This window comes from Parasteatoda tepidariorum, chromosome 2 (assembly GCF_043381705.1).
Source record: "Parasteatoda tepidariorum isolate YZ-2023 chromosome 2, CAS_Ptep_4.0, whole genome shotgun sequence".
In the NCBI taxonomy this organism is placed as follows: Eukaryota; Metazoa; Arthropoda; class Arachnida; order Araneae; family Theridiidae; genus Parasteatoda; species Parasteatoda tepidariorum.
Window position 1 is genome coordinate 74494024 of NC_092205.1, and position 19532 is coordinate 74513555.

General features: G+C 27.5%; 1 protein-coding gene across 1 annotated transcript in view; it reads right to left on the minus strand.

Annotated features, from left to right (window-relative positions):
- Window positions 1-493: 493 nt before the first annotated feature.
- The window catches only part of LOC107439147 (multiple EGF like domains 8), a 56115-nt gene continuing 37076 nt past the window's right edge, over window positions 494-19532 (minus strand). Inside the window, exons 24-36 of the mRNA XM_043043746.2 lie at window positions 18470-18620; window positions 16839-17091; window positions 15468-15609; window positions 12565-12766; window positions 10886-11100; window positions 9104-9368; window positions 8087-8264; window positions 6905-7091; window positions 5014-5172; window positions 3904-4052; window positions 3104-3248; window positions 2813-2918; window positions 494-1784 (exon numbers count right to left, since the gene is read on the minus strand). Coding sequence (XP_042899680.1) covers window positions 721-1784; window positions 2813-2918; window positions 3104-3248; window positions 3904-4052; window positions 5014-5172; window positions 6905-7091; window positions 8087-8264; window positions 9104-9368; window positions 10886-11100; window positions 12565-12766; window positions 15468-15609; window positions 16839-17091; window positions 18470-18620 — 3216 coding nt within the window. The 3' untranslated portion in view covers window positions 494-720. The remainder of the gene's footprint in view (window positions 1785-2812; window positions 2919-3103; window positions 3249-3903; window positions 4053-5013; window positions 5173-6904; window positions 7092-8086; window positions 8265-9103; window positions 9369-10885; window positions 11101-12564; window positions 12767-15467; window positions 15610-16838; window positions 17092-18469; window positions 18621-19532) is intronic.

Here is a 19532-nt window from a genome sequence, read left to right on the forward strand (position 1 = left end):
TACAGAATTAATATTTATCTCTGACTAAATGAAAGAAAAATTTGTTTAAGGTAATACCATTTTTAATTAAATGTTACAATAAAATATTACATAGATATTAAAAAGATTAAATTTATATTTATTAAAAAAACAAAAGTTTAAAAAAAAATTATTTCATTAACATGCAAGATATTATCATTATTTATTTAGGATTTTTTTATTTTTATTTGGAAATATAAAGCTGCATTATAACTACATAATAAAATTAAACTTCAATCAGGCGATTTCAACAAACACAAGCTAACTCTAATCATACGGGATGAAAAATTATTAAAATGTAAAAATATTTCTTAAAATTGACATTTTTAATTTTTATTGAAAATAAATGAACAAAAATTTGTAGGAAAATTAACATGAACTATTTTGTAATGGTCTTATTAAAAAATTTTGTTTCAAGCTTTACTAAAAAATAGGTTTAAAAATAAAGAAATAAAATATTTAAATGTTAACATAATAATTTAACAATATATTTTATTTTACAAACAAAACATTAATTACAAATATTATATACACTCATATGACATTAGAACGTATTTTACATAATGCGGAGAGATATATTTGATGATGATTCATTCACACTATCAAATTGCTACTATATAATGAAAGGAGTAAGTAATGAAGACACATTCACACAAATGCATGGCAAGTACATAATGCACGAATCAATCAGTGAATATTTAATCATACATTGGCATGGCTAGTTCTTCGTCTCATAGCAGCTCTCAGGCCACAGCCCAGATGATAATGAGAGCTACGAGAGGTAATGAGACTCGAGGCTAAAGTCATTCGAACAACTGATTGAGCTCCACCTGGAAGTTGTACAAGTATCGTTGTTATTGCACCATAACCATCTGATAATGGTTCAACTGCTAATGGCCTTAAACAAAGTTTTTCATCTACAAGCTTTGGAGAATCTCTACCATGTGCTTTAATATACTTTAATTTCTTCCGATAATTACTAGGTGAGCAGAGGAAGAACTCTGACGAATCATCAGGCTCATCATCTATGATGGTCAATATATGCCCAAATGGACGGCTTGCCATGTGTTTCATTTCTGCAGCATGAAGGCGCCTTGCACGACGGACATCAAAGGCTTGTTTTATTTTCCAACATACCACACAGCCAGCGAGGAACAGGAAGAAACAAGAGAAAAAGACAGAGAAAAACACAAAGAGATCGATTCTTGTTTGGTCTTGTCTGAAAAATAAACTACCAAAGGTTTCTCGCTTTGCACCGCGCAGTATCATGTAAAATCTTGTGGTGCGTAAATCATGAACTTCTTGAGGTATGGTGACAATAAGCCTGTTTTCTAGATTCCTAATATACAAAAAGTCTTCGCACTTTTTAACGTCAATGTAGGTCGTTAATCCCTCTGCATCACCGATTTTTGGATGAAGTGTTTGGGTGGGGGATGATTCAGTGATATTGCTGTATACCCCAGAATCACTGTCTGCTTCCTCACGTTTTTTCCGCTGCATAGCTACTGAGAACTCAGATGCTGTCTCATATTGGCTCATATCGCGTTCGTACATTCCATATTTACCATCGATGTATATTTGATGTAATCCGGAAGGCTTTTCGACCTCTACAATAAATGCATCTTCTTTTGCAGAAAGGAAGAAATCAACACCTCCACTTGTAACATCCACCACAATCCTGATGTCAACGTTCATGTACCTCGGCTGTACAGCAAAAAAGACTGTCTGGCCATAATGTAGAGGATTTGGAATTCTGTTGCAATCTCCTAGAAAAGTATTTATGGCTATTTTTAGTCTAACTATTTGAAACATAGATTTTATAATGGAAACATTAATAAAAATTGAAACAAGGTTACAAGTAATTTATTGTTTGTTCTAATTTTTAAATAGTGTACAGACTATTTTAAAAAAGGCATAAAATTTTTGATGATCAGCTCATATTCCAAGCACACATTAGTATAATGTGGAAAGATTGCAATGATCAAAATATAACTGTCACCATATAAATTTAAAAAAAAAATAATTTACAAATAAACAAAATTTTATCCTATATGTAATAAAACATTAAATAATAATATTAAAACATTGTAGTGTACAAATCTTAGCTTTTAAAATCCTTTTACGTATCACTTTTATAATAGCAAGTACTGTTACTGTTAAAACAGTAAGTATGATATTTGAATAAGCATATGCAATTTCAATGGTTACTTTGATTTTCAAACATGCATTAACAAAATACTAGTCAGTGACATTACTTTTCTACTTTTATGAAAGGAATTTTATATAATTATAAAGATTATTTTTCTGGAAATATAATAGCTTAAAGAGAGGCAGGATCACAGGGTTCTGTTTAGGCATTGGCTCCATTACTCCCTGCTTATAACATAGCAAACAATGCATTTTCATGTCCATTATCCTCCACGGCTTCACGTGCATACGTATAAAAATAAAGAGACAAAAAATTTAAGAAAAGAGAAATTTTCAAAGAGAATTAGGAATTAATACGTTTCATTAACTGCTAAGTCATTTTCATTAACAAGGAAAGAAACAAAAAAGGAAAAATATTTTTTAAAAGAGAAGAAGAAAAATAATTAACAATAAAGTAATTTTATTAGTAATAAAAAATTATTTAATAATTCTCTTTCTTTAAACAATATTTTTCCTTTGAATAACTTTTTTTAAAAACTTAAAAAAAAGGGCATTCCTTTGTTTTTCAAAGATTTAAGTGAGGGTCGGAAAATTGAAAGTAATTTCTCTTAAAAAAAATTGCATAAGTGACATGAAATTATGCTACCTTGAGTTGAAGGATCAAAACAGTATTCTTTGTCTAAATACATATGCCTATAACACTGATGACTATTTGCAGGTGAGCCTAAGAAATACTCCTTGCACTTGGAACACTAGAATGAAAATATACATTCATGCATTTAGATTAAATTGTAATCATATTACTTGAATGTAAAATTAAACCATAAACACATAAAGATATCAGTGGATCTTAACTTTCCTTTTAACTTTTTTCCCCAATAAGTTTTATAATATCAGAATAAGCTTTATAAGCATAAGTATGGTGTAAAATACTTACTTGAAGCTGCCAACAAGGTGTCATATGCAGCATATTTTTTATGTTCTTTTGCGAGCACTGTCTATCATTTTCTGTGTTATTTTGGCAGTTGCAATTTTCTCCATTCACTGGATTGCACATATCCCCATGGCCATGACATTCACACCTATAGATGGAAAATAGTTTAAAATATTCATGAAACAAGTTTCAATTTATTATTTATTTAAATAACAAGTTGTATTATTTCAATTGATTGAGTATTTCTATGTTTCAATTGGATGCTTGCAAGCGACGTCACTCGTGGGTCAGCCAATCAGGATTGACAAACACGAATGACGTCGTATGCAGAAATTTGAACCCAAAATAGATTCAGCGTTATAATAGACCCAAGCCTTAAACCTGTAAACGTTAAAATGCCATACATAACTACCTGATTAAGCACAAACATGTGATTAGCTGCAAGTATCCAATTTATTGAAAATTTAAAGATTTTTATGAGAAATATTTCTATTATGTACTCCATTATTTGGCATACTTTTCTCTTAAATGCACATAAAACTTTATTGAAATTCCAGAAATACATTCGATATTTTAGGATCAGTGAACTGTCTTAGTGAATAAAAGATAATGCGAAAATACACACTAATATCCCAAATAAAAAATATCTACCATTAATAAAATTTAAAAAAATAATAAATAAATAAAACAAATTTAAGCAATTGAAAAAAATTAAACTATTTTCTAATAATAAAATGTAATTAAAAAGTAAAATTTAAAATTATGTATATTTAATTATTAAAATAAAATAAAAAAAAACTTACGGACGGCAGCCATCTTCAACATGTTCTCCGGCTTTGAAATAACCAGGAATACAGTCATTGCACCTTTTCCCTTGAGTATTATTTCTACAATCTATACAAAATGCATTATCAATAGGACCTTCAACAAGTTTTTCTACTAAATCATCAATCTGTGAAAAAGAAAAAAAAAATATGCTTAAAGAATACTGTGATTATAAAGTTAATCAGAAACTAAAGCAAGAAAATACAAGTTGCAATAGATAAGGAGCAACAAAGAATACATTTAGATTACTTTTTTAAATTTCATATCATATTAAAATACATTTCAGATTAAATTAATGAAACTGATAAACTAAGAAACAAACAGAACTAAAAAACAAAATGGAATTCTTTTTTTCTCCTATTAAACAGATTGAAAAAAATTAGGTAATTTCTGTTACTTTTATATTTATATATTTGAGATTATATAAATAAGTTTCATAAAACTATAGAAATTTTAAAATTTATTAAGTACAAAATTAATTTGACCTGAAAAATCCTTCAAAATTAACCTTTAAACTATTCCAAAACTTATTCAAAATTTAAACAAGAAACAACTAGTTCAATGATAGACATAATACAAGTTCTTACTTAAACTAAATTACATAGCTAATGGAAAAAACAAAACTAATTTTGATGTAAAATAATTTAAAAACTAATAACTGCATCAATACATTTTCAGATCAGAATCTGCACTTTAAATATTTTCTTAAAAATGTGCATAATTTAAATTTTTCAAAAATTAAATAGTTTATGTATTATTAGAATGAAAAATGAGCACAGAACAGAGGAAAAGGCAGCATTTTTTTTAAACATAGAAAGATAACAACCTACATAACCTTTTAACTTATAGAGTTGCAGGGCTTGCCCTATCAATACCCCATTACTGAGTACAAATATTAAATGCATTATTGCGTTTATAGTCAGTGAGAATTATTGTTATGTTTATAGTAAAGTTTTTCAACAAATGAGATATCTCGTGCAATTTGTTAAAAATTATTAGTATGAAATCAAGAACATTTAAATTAATTATTAAAAAAAAAAAAAGGAATTATATACATTAAGAGAAATGCCACATAATATTATACTTACATAGCTTTGATTAGAAATAAGACTAGCAGTAATATTTGACAAGTCAGAACTGAAACATAATCCACTATGTGTATTACAGTATTGATAACAAGAAACACATTGTCCTCCATTAATTGGATTTCCTACATAAAGTGGTTTGCACTTTTGGCATTGTTTACCCTAAAAAGCAAGAAAAAAAAACTTTTTATTTTTTCTAAACAGCAAATACGCATATAAAAAGTGTGTGCAGACAGCAATATGTATTAAAGTGTGTGTGTATATATACACACACACACTTTAAATTAAGCATTTAAAAAAAAAAGTTATTTTTAAGGTCATAAAACTTTTTAGTTTTGAAGATATATATTGAAAAATATCTTTTATTTTTAATTATAACAATAGGAATTTATAATTTTATTATCCAGATATATTTTTTAATTAAAGAAAGGGAAGCACGGTTTGTTTTTCTTTCTATAGAAGATTAATTTTGTTTTATATCTCAAATTCTTTTTTTTTTAAAAAAGTATATTTTTATTTCTTCTATTCCTAAGGAAAATACCCAGAAAATAGTTATCATAATCAATCGATGCCAAAAAGCTAAAAACCTCAAATTTGAAAAAAAAAGTGTGAAATCAAAACTATAAGTTTTAGTACGATTTGATTACGGTTATTTTTTCTTGTTTTAAAACACTATTTGAAAGAATCTAGGTTTGAATCTTATGTATTCATAGTATGTTTTTAATAATGACATAAAACATATTAAAAAAAAATGGTTAAAATGACTATAGATTTTAAGTGCTATGAATTTTTGTCTTGATAAAAGTATTTAATTATTTCAATAAAATAAAAAAATCCTAACCATTATATCACTTCTATAATTTGTTTTTGCCATTTTTAAGTTTCTTTAAAATAGATTATGCTACTACTTAAAAAAAAACTTACTAATTCTTTTTAAACAATAAAATAAACTCCATTTTTGACAGTGAAATTGATTTTGCAAAGTAAAACAAAATATGTGCAGAAATAATATACATATTTTAACATGACCTGAAAAGTCACTTTTTCCCTTTCAAAAGTGAAACAAACTAGTCTTCTCGCTATATATATATNATATATATATATATATATCTTGCTATCCAATTTTGTTATTCTTTTCTGTATATGACAAAACCTATATAAATTATTGATTTTCAAATGATACATAAAATGTATCTCTATCATGTAATTACCAAATGACATGTTTTGCATTTAAAAATATTTTTAATATGAATTATCAAGCAATTGATAAGATGTCACAACTATTAAAAATCAGGCAAAAAAGAAAGAAAAAAAAAAAAAAAAACAACTGGCATCTATTAAAACAAAATATTTTTCAAAAAGTGAGATGTCATGACATATTTAAGTAGCATTTTTTATTAAATGGTAGGCAATAAAGTGAAATTAAATACACAGATAATTATAAATAATAAGATAAAAAAAAGGCCAATAATGGCTGGCTTTTTTTAAAAAAATAACAACTGGTCTTTTTAATATAAGCCCGCTGGCTTGAAGTTTTTCAGAAATGGCTCGCTTTTTCACAAACCCGATAAAGATGGATATTAATAGGTTAAATATGTGGATAAAACTTGTAGGCATTAGATAAAATATATCATGGAAAAGTAGAAAAATGTTTCATTAGTCTTAAGGTTATTCATAATATTATTTTGGTGAATACATTGATCTTATAATGGGAAAAAACAATCTAATAAAAAATAGTCTCAAATTAAACTAATGAAAAAGTTCTCAAACAAATCACACAATATTCGAGCATTTTTAATTAGCCAACTAAGGTTAACGCGCAAAACGGCTAATAAAAATTCAAATTAGTTACTATTCATAAAAGTAGACAAAATAAGAAATTATTTATACTTACAAATGTGTTATTTTTGCATTCTAAGCATATATCTAGCTCTTCAGGTGAGGGACAATCACTATGACCATTGCATTTGCACATAATTGAACAATTATTACCAACAAAACCAAAATTGCACTTGCATTCATCAGGTTGAACACAAGTGCCATTGACACATCCTTGCTTACAGATTGGAATACATTTTTTTCTGTTTAAAAGAAAATTTGAATTAATGTTTACTTTATAAAACCAATATTATACTCCATTAAAAATCATAAACATTTTAGTTTTTCAAATATTAATTCAAAAAAAATAAAGCATTACATTATCAAACTGTACATTATTAAATTTTCTAATAAAAATCTATAATTTGCATAAATAAAACAAAAGGTACAATTTTAAATTATACATATTGCTATATACATATTAAATTATACAATTGCCTTATTGATTCTATTAAGCATAGCGTCAAGGCCAGTTTTATGTATAGTTTTTAAAATGACTGTCATTCTTGGAAGTTTTTAGATTATTCTTCAGATAGCAATTGGAATTCCAAAATAAAATCACCTCTTTATTGCTATTTTTAATTTCTTAAAATGTTTTAATTCAACTATTATTCTTTATTTTTTCTAAACAAAATATTTCCAAAATGAAATAAGTATGTACACCAAAATGCTAATTAATAAATCATTGTTTTAAAAGTACTTATTTTCTTTAAACAAATACAAATTTAACTAAAAAGGAGAAAAGATACCATTGTCATTTTTCGTATTAAAATTAATTAAAGTTATAAGCCATATTAAACAAAATACTTCATTAAATTATGTAACAAATTTTGATAATTAAAACTATTCTTAAATTCTTAATTAAACAAAATCATGCATTTGAATTTAAATGTCTGGTGAAACATGCTCTATTTATCTAATAAAATTTTGAACACTTAAAAAAGAAAAAGAAAAAAAGGCCTTATTGATTCTATAACTAAGTCAAACGTTCCATTTGCTAATTTAAAGTAAACTTAAGTGAATGTTTTCATTTACATTTTGTATCCATAACTCACCAATAGTGAATTAAACTTGCAAGTGAGCTAGTTAAAGTGAATATTTTCCTAGTACCCTTTTGAGTGTGAGCTAGTTAAAGTGCTTATTTTCCTAGTACCCTTGTGAGTGAATAGTGAGCTAGTTTAAGTGAATATTTTCATACCCTTGCATTTTGTATCCAGGCTTACAATGGCATTCGAAACCTTCTAGTGTATCAACACATTCTTCATGAGCATTGTCACAGTTGTGGTGTCCATTTTCACATTCATTTTCTGGTGGTTTGACCAGGTAGGTCCAAGTAGGTGGTCCTTCAGACAACTGGAACCACTTCAGAGTTTTCACTACATTAAATAATTTAAACAATTATGTGTAAAGTCAGTGTACAGGAAATATTTAACTGAGTTATAAAAATGCCAACAAAAAGTTAAAAACACACTAAGAACATACAATTATGAACAAAAGTCATATTTGACAATTAAGATTTAACGAGAAGAATGTTCTAATTTAGAGCTTACGAGAAAACAAGGTTAAGTGGCATCTTAATGAATTCTGAGAAAACAATCTTTACAATGTATAGGAATAACAGGAATGTGTTTAAAAAAAACATCTCTTAAAGTAGAAATGAAAGTCAGTTCCTTCACTAAAGCAACAAATTTCTTTTCATCCAAGAATTATATTTGAAGAATGCATTTCCAGTTTTATTTGTTTTTGATACAAGTTGGGTTTTTCTTATGAGTTTTGTAGATGTTGGAGGTTTTTTTAAACTGTCTGGAAAATACATAAGAGTAATGATGTCGGTATTGTTACAAGAGAAACTGAGGATGGTAAAAGATTGAAGAAGTGAGAAAACTGTAACAAAATTGCACATAAGGAAATAAAATTTAAAATAAAAGTTAATTTCTAAGCACACCTTTTGCAATGAGCTAAAATATGCAGTACTACAGTTGCCAGCTTTAAGCCTGGAACAGTGTAATAGGAAGTTACGTAAAAAAGCATTGCTATATTTCTTTCTTTAAAAATTATACTATTATCCAAAATTAACCAAATTCGTCACACTACTGGCCAGAAAAGATAAATTGCATTCAACTGTATTTTTGCTTAAGTTAAGCAAAAGCTTACAGAGCACAATAAAAAAGTTTAAATTTTTTTTCCTACAATGAATGTTAAAAGAAGAAATTACTTGGCATGGGCACACCCAAGAGGAGAACTTGATTTTCTCGACATATGCCTCCAGTGGCCCCCATAATACCTCCATCCATGCAAAGTCCTCTGCCATCTACTTTTGGACCAGAAAATGCACACCAACCACAGTTAGCTTGAGCCAGACAATGGGATGCTTGAAAGTGCTCCCAACAAGGCAAAGGACAAGAAGATTCATTGCCACTAACAACTAGTCCACAAGTGCCATCTTCACAAGCCAATAATTCAAAACTTGGAGACATACACTAAAAGAAATGGATAAAAATTATTATTATTTTAATATTAATAAACTATACAAATTTTAATCCTTCAAGCTTTATAACTTTGGGCACAATTGTACTGTGATTTTTTAGCTATTTCCTCATTAAATAACACACAAAAAAAGTTTTTGTAAAGCAGAAAAGCCAACAGTGTAACGTTAAAAAGAAAGAAAAACGCTGAGAGTAACGTTAAATTGTTTTTTTCAGTTAAATAACTTCTTCTTTAAACAGGTAAAAGTTTTATATAAATAAAGAAAATGGGGGGAAAATGTATGAAACAAAAAAAAGTAGGAGAACGTGTTTGAAATATAACTAAAAAGAATGTTTTGTGTACAGTAAATTTATTAATTTGCAATATACAGTAGAAGATCTTTATAACACAATTCTTGAAACCTAGGACTTTGCACTTTATAGAAATTCGGTATTATATAAATCATTTCATTTATCTAAAAATTATCATAAAATAAAATTACTTTAAATTTGGTAACATCAGTCTGGAACAGGTCAACAGTAAAATGCTTTAAAATAATTTTTCGATACAAATACTTAAAAATACAAAATATAAACTTAAGCATTTATTATTTGAAAAAAGAAATTGTAATTTTCTGTTGCATTAGAGCTAATAAAAAATTAAGCAATCAATTTTGGTCTGCTTAACTTTTGAAGTTTTAAGATCTAAGCAAATAATAAAAAAAGTTAATAGTTCTTGTTCAGTAATAGAAATTTCTTTACTGAAAATTTCATTGTTTACATCCACAAACTAATGTGGTTCATGACCAGTTGCGTTTTGGAGAATCGCGGTTTATAGAACTGTGTTATATAGGTCTTCCACTGCTTCAAAAGTTGCTTAATGGGCTAGGGGGAGAGTAATGAAATTAACACTATATAATAATAATTTGCAGCAAGAATTATAGTAAAAAATACAAAAAGATTCTTTCATCAAATCACGAATGGTGCAACAGCTTAGAAAATATAGTATTTGAAAAATGTTTAAATTATTTTGAAATTATGGAATGTTAATTAACATAAAGTATAAATTAAATAAGATTGTACTATTACGTAACAAATGAAACTTTTAAAAGAAACACAAAAAACTTAAATAGAAAACTGTCTATGGAATCTTCAGTTTAATTTTGAAATTTATAGCTTTAAAAAAAATGAACAGCACTTAAATCCAAATTACCCGAACTTAAATCTAAATCTTAGTCTAGGAATTTAAAGTTTTACTCTTAGTTATTATGCATGATAGAAAATTTTTCTCACTGTGGTTATTTTTCAATTAAAATCAGACATAGATTAAAAAAAAAAAAAAAAGAAAAAAAAAAGAAGAAGTAGGAGATTGTGCATTGTGGGTGGATTCTTATGCCTGATTCTACTACGTTTTTTGAATAAACTGTTGCAGATAATAACATGCATAAACACTTATTTTGATTTTATTATGTTTAGTATAAATATCGTTAAATAATTACATAAATGAATATTATTAATGTATAAACACATACACTTTGCAGATCTTCACTCCAGACACATTGATGCCAACCTCCCTCACCTCCTTGACTGCGTAAACAAGATGTACAATCAGAATAATGAAAGCAGCTTGCAGGGCATTCTAATGGTGGCATGGATTCTATTGGAAAAGAAGGAGCAGACTGGATTTCCTTCATTACACATACCCAGTTGTAGATGGGCATTTTATTCAAAGTAAGACCAAAACCACCTGAAATAACAATTTTTGAACAGTGTTATAGAACATTAAAGCACATAAGTATGTTTATAGAGACCATTAACCAGATTTACTCTGAACTATTTCCTGGAAATAACCTATACCTTTTTCTGCACAACCAACTGTTTTCTCTCAACATGATAGAAAAAAGAGAGAGATGGGTACAAATTAAAAAAAAGTTAAATAGAATAGAAGTAAAACTTTTGGGTGTTATAACTTTTATCTGTAAAGAATTATAATCACAGGCAGTGAAAACCTAGCTATTTGAATTCATCAAATTGAGAACCGATTGTAATTTTGAACCCATCCCAAAAGGTAAGAAAACTTTTGCATGAAGCATTGATACATACTAGCCTTCATTTAAGAGAACTAACATCCATTTGTGTTACATGGAGAGAGAAATCATTTGAATCATGAAATTTTTCACAATTTACCCATTATCAAGGCAATGGGATACCTACAAGTGACTTAGTATGGGTATATCGATTCTGATTGGTTGCTGAAACATGGCATTTGTTTACATTAGCAACTGTATTTCCCTTTTTGTTTCGATTATGCCAAGCCCATCAAGCACCACTTCTCTTAAGTGTCACATTCTATATTTTTACACAAAGAGTCTTTCACTATATGTTTCTCACTTAACACAAAGACCTGCATGAAGCCATGTAGAAAATAAACAAAATAATTCTGCATTGATGCAGCCAGGTACGCAAAACAAAAACATATCAAGGTTACAATAAAATACTTAAACAAATAATGAATTTAAGTTAAATAAAGGAGTAAACGAGAAAGAATTATAGTTTAACAAATTCAATGTGGGATACGGCATGATATTTAATTAACTTCACACTAATTAACATTCTGATTTATGTGGAGAAACTTAGCTTGACTTTAACACACCATCTTGTTTATAAACCATCAGCTCGCTCTGAGGTCATATATCACGTGCCTGTGTATCAGTGATCATTTTCTCAAGTTGTAAGTACATAATTGTAAGAAATTATTCAATATCATTATCATCAAATAGTTCACATGCCTGTGATGTTCTTTTTAAAGTGTGTAAGTACCCAATTTTAACCCATGATCAATCTACCAGAGAAGATATTTTAATGTCAGTACTTAGGTCATTATGAGGCAAGAGCTCTATCCCCAGAGCCATCTAACAAAGCTTTTGATATTACTTCATTTCTTTAATAAACATTACATTAAAAGTTCATAAGGCTTTTAAGACTATTAAAACGATTTTTCTAATTGTTTTAATTGAACTATTTCTGTATATTTTTAGAGTAATCGTAAACAAAATTTAGCTTCTAAAGAAAAAAAATTAAAATAGCATGCATCAATATAGAAAATATTTGTAGAGCTTTATATTAATACTATTTGAAAAATTTTTAAAAAAGGAATAGCATAAAAAGATATCCAAGGTCATATATTTTTTGAAAATAATTAAATAATTACTAGATCTATGAACTTGACGTGTCCAAATGCACATTTTGAGATCACCACATTTCTCACAATCAGAAGCACCACAAACTCTCAAGGGGCACATATTAGGATGAGTGACAACTTTTCTGGGTATGTTGCAATCTGTGTCATCTTCACAAGATGAGCCAGAGGCAACACATCGCCCTGTTCGGCAATTCGAACACCACTGACAAACCTTAAAAAACATCATAGTAAATTTTATAATTCAACATACATTAGTAAAATACATATACATCAACACATTATTATAAATTAACAATTGACAAAAAGAAGTTATGGAGTTTGTAAGCATTTCTAGCGATTGTTTTCAGCTGAATGTTTATGTTTTGATTCTATTTATTCAGCTATGTCAAAAAATACAATTGATGTTTTAAGCATTGCATTGGATAGAAAAATCACACATGATTGTTAGTTAACAAAGGAAATCCAGATATCTTTGGCTACCATCAGTACAAAAGTAATAAAAGTTAATTAGGGAACTTATAAATTAGAGATTAACTTATAAATTATTTATTTATATCTTATTTAATTAAATTCACCTGCAATATCTAAAAATCAACCTTTCTTAAAGCTATTCTCCATCATAAGGTTTTTGTTTTAAATTCTTATTCAAAATTTTAGGCTTAAAATTGAAAATGTTTTTTCTTTATTATATTATAGAGTTTTAACAAGATATCATTTTATATTTAACATTTTATAATAAAGATATTAAGTTAATGTTTCATAATTATTAAATGGTAAATAAGTTATGTTTATTTTTCAATAAATTTGATTTATTTTTATAATAATTTTATTTACAAACTATGTTCACTCAACATAATTAAAAAAGTGTATAAAAACAATTATTTAAAATTTTAAAACAATAATAGGAATGGAGGACTTTTCTCACTATCTTTAAGGAACAATATTAAAGCATTTTTTAATTAAAAATTTAATAAATAAGTTTGTATTAATTTTTTGAGAACTGCTTTGGTAACCGAGCAAAATTATTAATATTAAATTCCTACCCAAAAGTCTAGGAGATTAGACTATGGTACCAAATCCTTGCTAAAATTTTTTAGAATCCTTCATTTAAATAACTTTTAGTTTTGATATAACAATCTGTTGTTTGTTTAGAAAGAAAACGCAATTAAGAGGTAGGAGAGACAAGCAACCAAGGGCAGGATCTCCTAATATACTTACAGAAGAAAGCAATTACTTAAGAACTTTTTAAGCTACAACAAAACATAACATACTTCCTTCCTTAATATCATAGGGATTGAAGCATATTTTTAAACCAGTTGTCTCTAAATCCGAATTCAAAATAAAAAATAAATAAATAAAATAAAAAAGCACAGATCAGATGGAAGAGTTTTGTTAACAAAATTATACAGGATACTAAATATAGTAGAATCATAGTATATGAAATGTTTAATTTATAGATAAATTAAACAATATATCAAGCATAAAAGGCACCTATTCTGTGAAAATTCTTGCAGAATATTAACATTTTACTAAAAGTAAATCATTTAGACAAATACTTCACTAGGCTCAAGAACAGATAAATTATTAACTTTAAAAATCAAATAAAAAGAATAAAAATATATTAATAAATCCAAGACACACANACATCTGAAGACCATATTTAATTTACAACCTTTTTAGCAGTTTTCTTATAGTAGCCATACATACATGTATTGTGATACAGTTAAACCTACATACCCCTTTACAACTGAAAATTATCTTCCAAGAATGCGAGCTTCATTTTGATAGTCTACAATAGTTGGAATGCAGAAGGAGTTAATGAATAGATAAGCACTGAAGTTCTATAATTGGGGAATAGGTAGTTGTCACTTATGGTTAATGATTAGTGATTACAGTGCTTGGAATCTTAAATCAAAATTCTTAACAGAAAAACAAACAAAACTGAAGTTTCTGAACCAGTAGATCTTTCAGAATGAAAATGATGAAATTGTTTGAGTGAAAATCAGAACTCCACAGACTAAGAGGAAGTAGTAGGTGATTAAGTAGATAATGGACCTTCTCATATAGAAGCATGCAATTAATTAGATTTTGCAATGAATTGGCTAGAACGTCAAAATGATTTTGATCCAGTTCAGTTGATTTATTTAAAAAGAATAAGGAATATATGGCTGCTCAAAAAAAAAAAAAAAAAAAAAAAAAAAAAAAAAAAAAAAAAAAAAAAAAAAAAAAAAAANGAAAATAATGAAAAATGTTTTAAAATCAGTAATTGACAAAAAAATTATAAAAAACTGAAATATGATAAAAATAATTCAAAATGAAAAAGAAAGTAAAAAAAAAAATTATTAATTAAAAATATTTAAAAATTGACAAAAAAAAAAAACTTTTAAACACGCCAGAGCTATTTTAGATAGTACAAAGGTGCGAAGGGAAGTTAGTGCATAAATAATAATCATTTACACTAGATTTTAAACAATTTTCCAATTATCCGAACTTTTCATTATCCGAACCATGTTCGGTCCCCAGAAGTTCGGATAATAGGGGCTCTACCGTACATGAAATGCTTAATTTACAGATAAATTAAACAATATATCTAGCATAAAAGGCACCCATTCTGTGAAAATTCTTGCAGAATATTAACATTTTACTAAAAGTAAATTATTTAGACAAATACTTCAATAGGCTCAAAAACAGATAAATTATTAATTTTAAAAATCAAATTAAAAAAATAAAAATATATTAATAAATCCAAGACCCATAATATTTTGAAAAAATCTATTTTATGTAATGTGCTAGTTCAATTACATTGGTAAAAACACATATTGTATACGGAAGCTAAGAGAAAGAATATGAACTTCATTTCCAACCTAAAATATATGAGTAAATATTAATAAACTAAATGAAAAAAATTTTACTTGTCTAGCTCTTTTAAAAGAAGGCCAAGATGCAACACAGTCAGAGCAAGAAGTGTATTGGTGGCAACTACGCTTTTCCAACCATTCTGTGTTGCAAGTCACTGATGGAATGAATTTTGAGGCTTCTTTAGGGTTATAACATCTGCAAAGAATAAAGTTATTAAAGAAAGAAGAATCATATAAAAATGTCTAGATGAGAACATATTGATCGACTACATCATAGTACGGTTAAGATTAAAGGATTAATGCACTATTCAAAAAAATTGTTTTAAAAAATGTTAACCAAGCTATCAGAAAAGAATTGAAAATAGATTTAAAAAATCTTTAGAAGGCGGTCAGAAAAAAATGAAACTGCTTTGAACAGGGTATCTGCTACATTTTAAATTTTTAAATTCATGACTAATTCCTAGAATTTTTCATGACTTAACATAGTTATTATTTTTTCCGACAAAAACACAACAAGAAATTTAAAAACGCATTATAACATCATAAATTGAAATGATATGTATAACCAGAACTGTTAGAATTTGCATATTCATATTTAAAGACTTTAAATTTAAAAAAACAGAGTAAATAAAGAGTTGAAGCAATAAAATAGCTGAAAAAAATACGAAAGCAAATAATCTTTTTTTTTTTTTTTTTGCAGAATTGTATTCTAAAGATATTTCTCTTGTTCATCCGAAAGGAAAGAAATACTCCTGATTTTTCTGTTCTCATTTCAGAATAAAAAAAATTCGCCAATGACTGGCTTGCTTCAGCTAGAATTTTTTAAATTGATAAAATGAAAAAATAAAAATAATAACAAAAATTCTGAAATCACAGAAATTTAAAAGATAATTCGCTCTAGAAATGATGTTTTCCCCCCCATTTTTTGAAAGAACACCATAACTTTTAAAGAACATGATAAAAACATTTTATATTTTAATAAAATATGACTGTTAGTGGGGATTTTATAACAAATTCAGATATTCAGAACACCATGAAATGGAGGAGGGGGGTAATTTTAGATTCCATTTTAAAAATTAGATTTTTCAGCGACCTAAATCCATGACTTTCCATATTTTTTTTAAAATAATAGTTAAAATCATGACATTTCATGACAAAAATTTTGTTCAATACTGAAATTCATGACTTTCCAGGTGCGCAGATACCCTGTTTAAAAAATGTTTACAAGGTGGTCAGAAAAGAAATGAAAATTATTTAAAAAAAATGTTTACAGGGTGGTCAGAAATTTTTTTTTTAAAAAATATGTTAACAAAAAGGCTAGAAAAAATGAAAATAGTTAAAAAAAAAAAAGGTTTCCAAGGTGGACAAAAAAATTAAAATTGTTTAAAAAAATGTCTACAAGGTGGTCAGAAAAAAGGAACTTACTTGCTTTGAGAGTGTTTATCCTGGGAGAAGCAAAGTGTTTGATTTATCCCATTTTCTGTTAGAGAACAGAAAGCACAACCAGTTTGTTGCATACAGCCAACACGACTTGAAGAAAATAATAAACATATATCAGAGGGAAAAGATAATTTGTAGAGTTTCCCATTAGTTCCACCATAAAAGTAAACATCGTCATTAGCCACAGTAGCTGAGGCACCAATCAAAGGCTCTGGCCACTTTCCAACTACTTCAATGGCTAGGGAAAGAACACAATAAATAAATGAATATAGATTCCTCTGTTTGAAAATAAATAATGATATAATTTAAAGCATGAGTACACTTTCTAACATTTTAACAGTTAATCGAAATATAAATTTGAAAATCGTAGAGAAACATGCTTTGTGGCACAATTCTTTTTAGCATTTTATTATAGATTAACAGATTAAAGCAAATGATTAATTTAAAGCTTTAAAAGGGTATTTATATTTATTTACAAAATTCAAATTTTTATGACAATCCGTATGTTTGAAAATTGTTAAAGGTAGTTCCATTCAACTTAGCACAACTCCTTTGTCCTTAAATGAAATCATAACTGACTATATGTTACCTAAATATTTTGTGCTACACTCAGGAAACTCAGTCAAAAAAATCTATTAATATAATACAGTGCAATTAAAATTGTTGATATTTTCAAGGTAGATTTATTATTTCAGGCTATAACAAAAATGGTATTGGTTAAATAAAAAAAAATTGTCTAAAGCCTTTACCCGTGGAATATATTTGAGAAAAACGTGCCAAAAATTTAAACTTTTTTTCTCTTTAATTTTGTTTGATATTATCACCAAAATGTTAGAAACAGATTATTTTTTTAAAAATATTTTTTTCTCAAAAATTAAATAATTATTATATTCAAAATTTTCACAAACATTGGAAATGTTAATGGATTAAAGTAATTTTTGCTCAAATTATAGCAAAATAAATCAAATGAGATGATTTTAAAAATAAATATAGTAAACTAATACAACAATATTGTTACTTATATCAACTGTCATGAATTGCATGTCCCTCAGATTCTATGAATTTCTCAGATCTTTACAGTATGGTATGTACGCAAACATGGCATTTCACATAAGCCTTTGTTAAAATATTGGTATCTGAGTAAAAAGAGCCTAACAAGTATTCTTCGTCATCTTCTGATTGCCGGTTAATGTGGTGTGAATTAAATTTTGCAAGAACTGCAAAATGACAAAAAACGGACAAATGGCGCAAAACATCTGAACTCTCCGAGGGATAATTTAAAAACAAGTATTGCCATCAATTCAGAAAATGGTAAATTACATATTATGCACTGGATGAATTGAGTTCGGGCTTTATGGAATTGGAGCACAGTTTTTCATTGACCCGTATTCAGGTCAGGAACTCCAAGATTTACATATTTGCGTTGCCCGAGCTGAGTTCAGGCATCACATATATATAGTTGTAAAATAAAATATTTAAAATAATAACATTTTTAGAAATTATTACTCTAATTAATCTTTGGGTGAAACATAATGACAGTTTTCACCATGCTTAGGGTTGTAAGAAAAGGAATAAATAAATTTAAAAAAACTAAAATTTTATAAAGGAGCACTTACCCTCATCCGTCAATGGAATCCACAGATTACAAGAAAATACGTAGGCAAATGGTTGAGCAGCTTCCTCGACACTGTTAGAATTTCCTCGGCCTCCCAAAATGATTAAGTAATTTTCTCTAACAACCAAGGTGTGAAAATACCTTGGCAAAGGCTAAAATAGATTAATACAATAAAATAACCTGAGTTAATCCATAAACTTTAATTATTTGCAATAAAATACTAATAATATAATAACAGTTTTGCCATGAATTAAATGGCCGAGAATTTGTTACTTACTAGTGTTTAATTTTCAAGCAAAAGTAGTTCTTTTTTTTGTGATTAATTTTATTCACTAAATAATGTCTGTTGAAAATATGTTAAGTTGCAAAACAGTAACAGAACAATATAATGGAGATGAATCGGCATTGCAAGACATTACTAAGATAAATATTTTAAAAGCAACAATTTAAAAATCAGTACTGTGGCTTGCTAATTTATACATACACAATAATTTTGAAATATAAGTCTGTGGTTTAGCATACAAATATTTTTAATTTTAATCAAGGTTGGCAAGTTTCTGCCGAGGTGGTTAAAACCTCTGGTAGAAACCGGTTAAAACCGGCATGGCAGAAACACTTTTCTGTCACATTTGTGGCAGAAACTGGCAGAAATTCAGAAAACGACATAAAAGTAAGTACTGAGATTGACATACAATTGATAATTCATAGAAAAAACAATTAAATGTTAAACAAAGTACAATTTATTTACAAAATTATCACCATTCAAAATCAAATATTACATTGTTTGCACTCTGCAGTAATCTATAACAAAAGACAAGTTTTGATGCAGTTTCTAAACCTAAACAATTTCTCAATTTGCCTATGCACGAACGAGAAATTTGAGAAGATTCTCTCAAGTCCAGCAGAACTAGCAGGCATTGCCATCAAGGAACAAGCAAGATTTGTGAAACTTTCATCTATTGCATATTTTTTAAAACTGGACCACCATGTAGCAGCTGGGGTAGTTGTCAAAACTTGACAGGAAAAATAAGTTTCAGGAAATGGGGCCGATTTGTTTTACATAA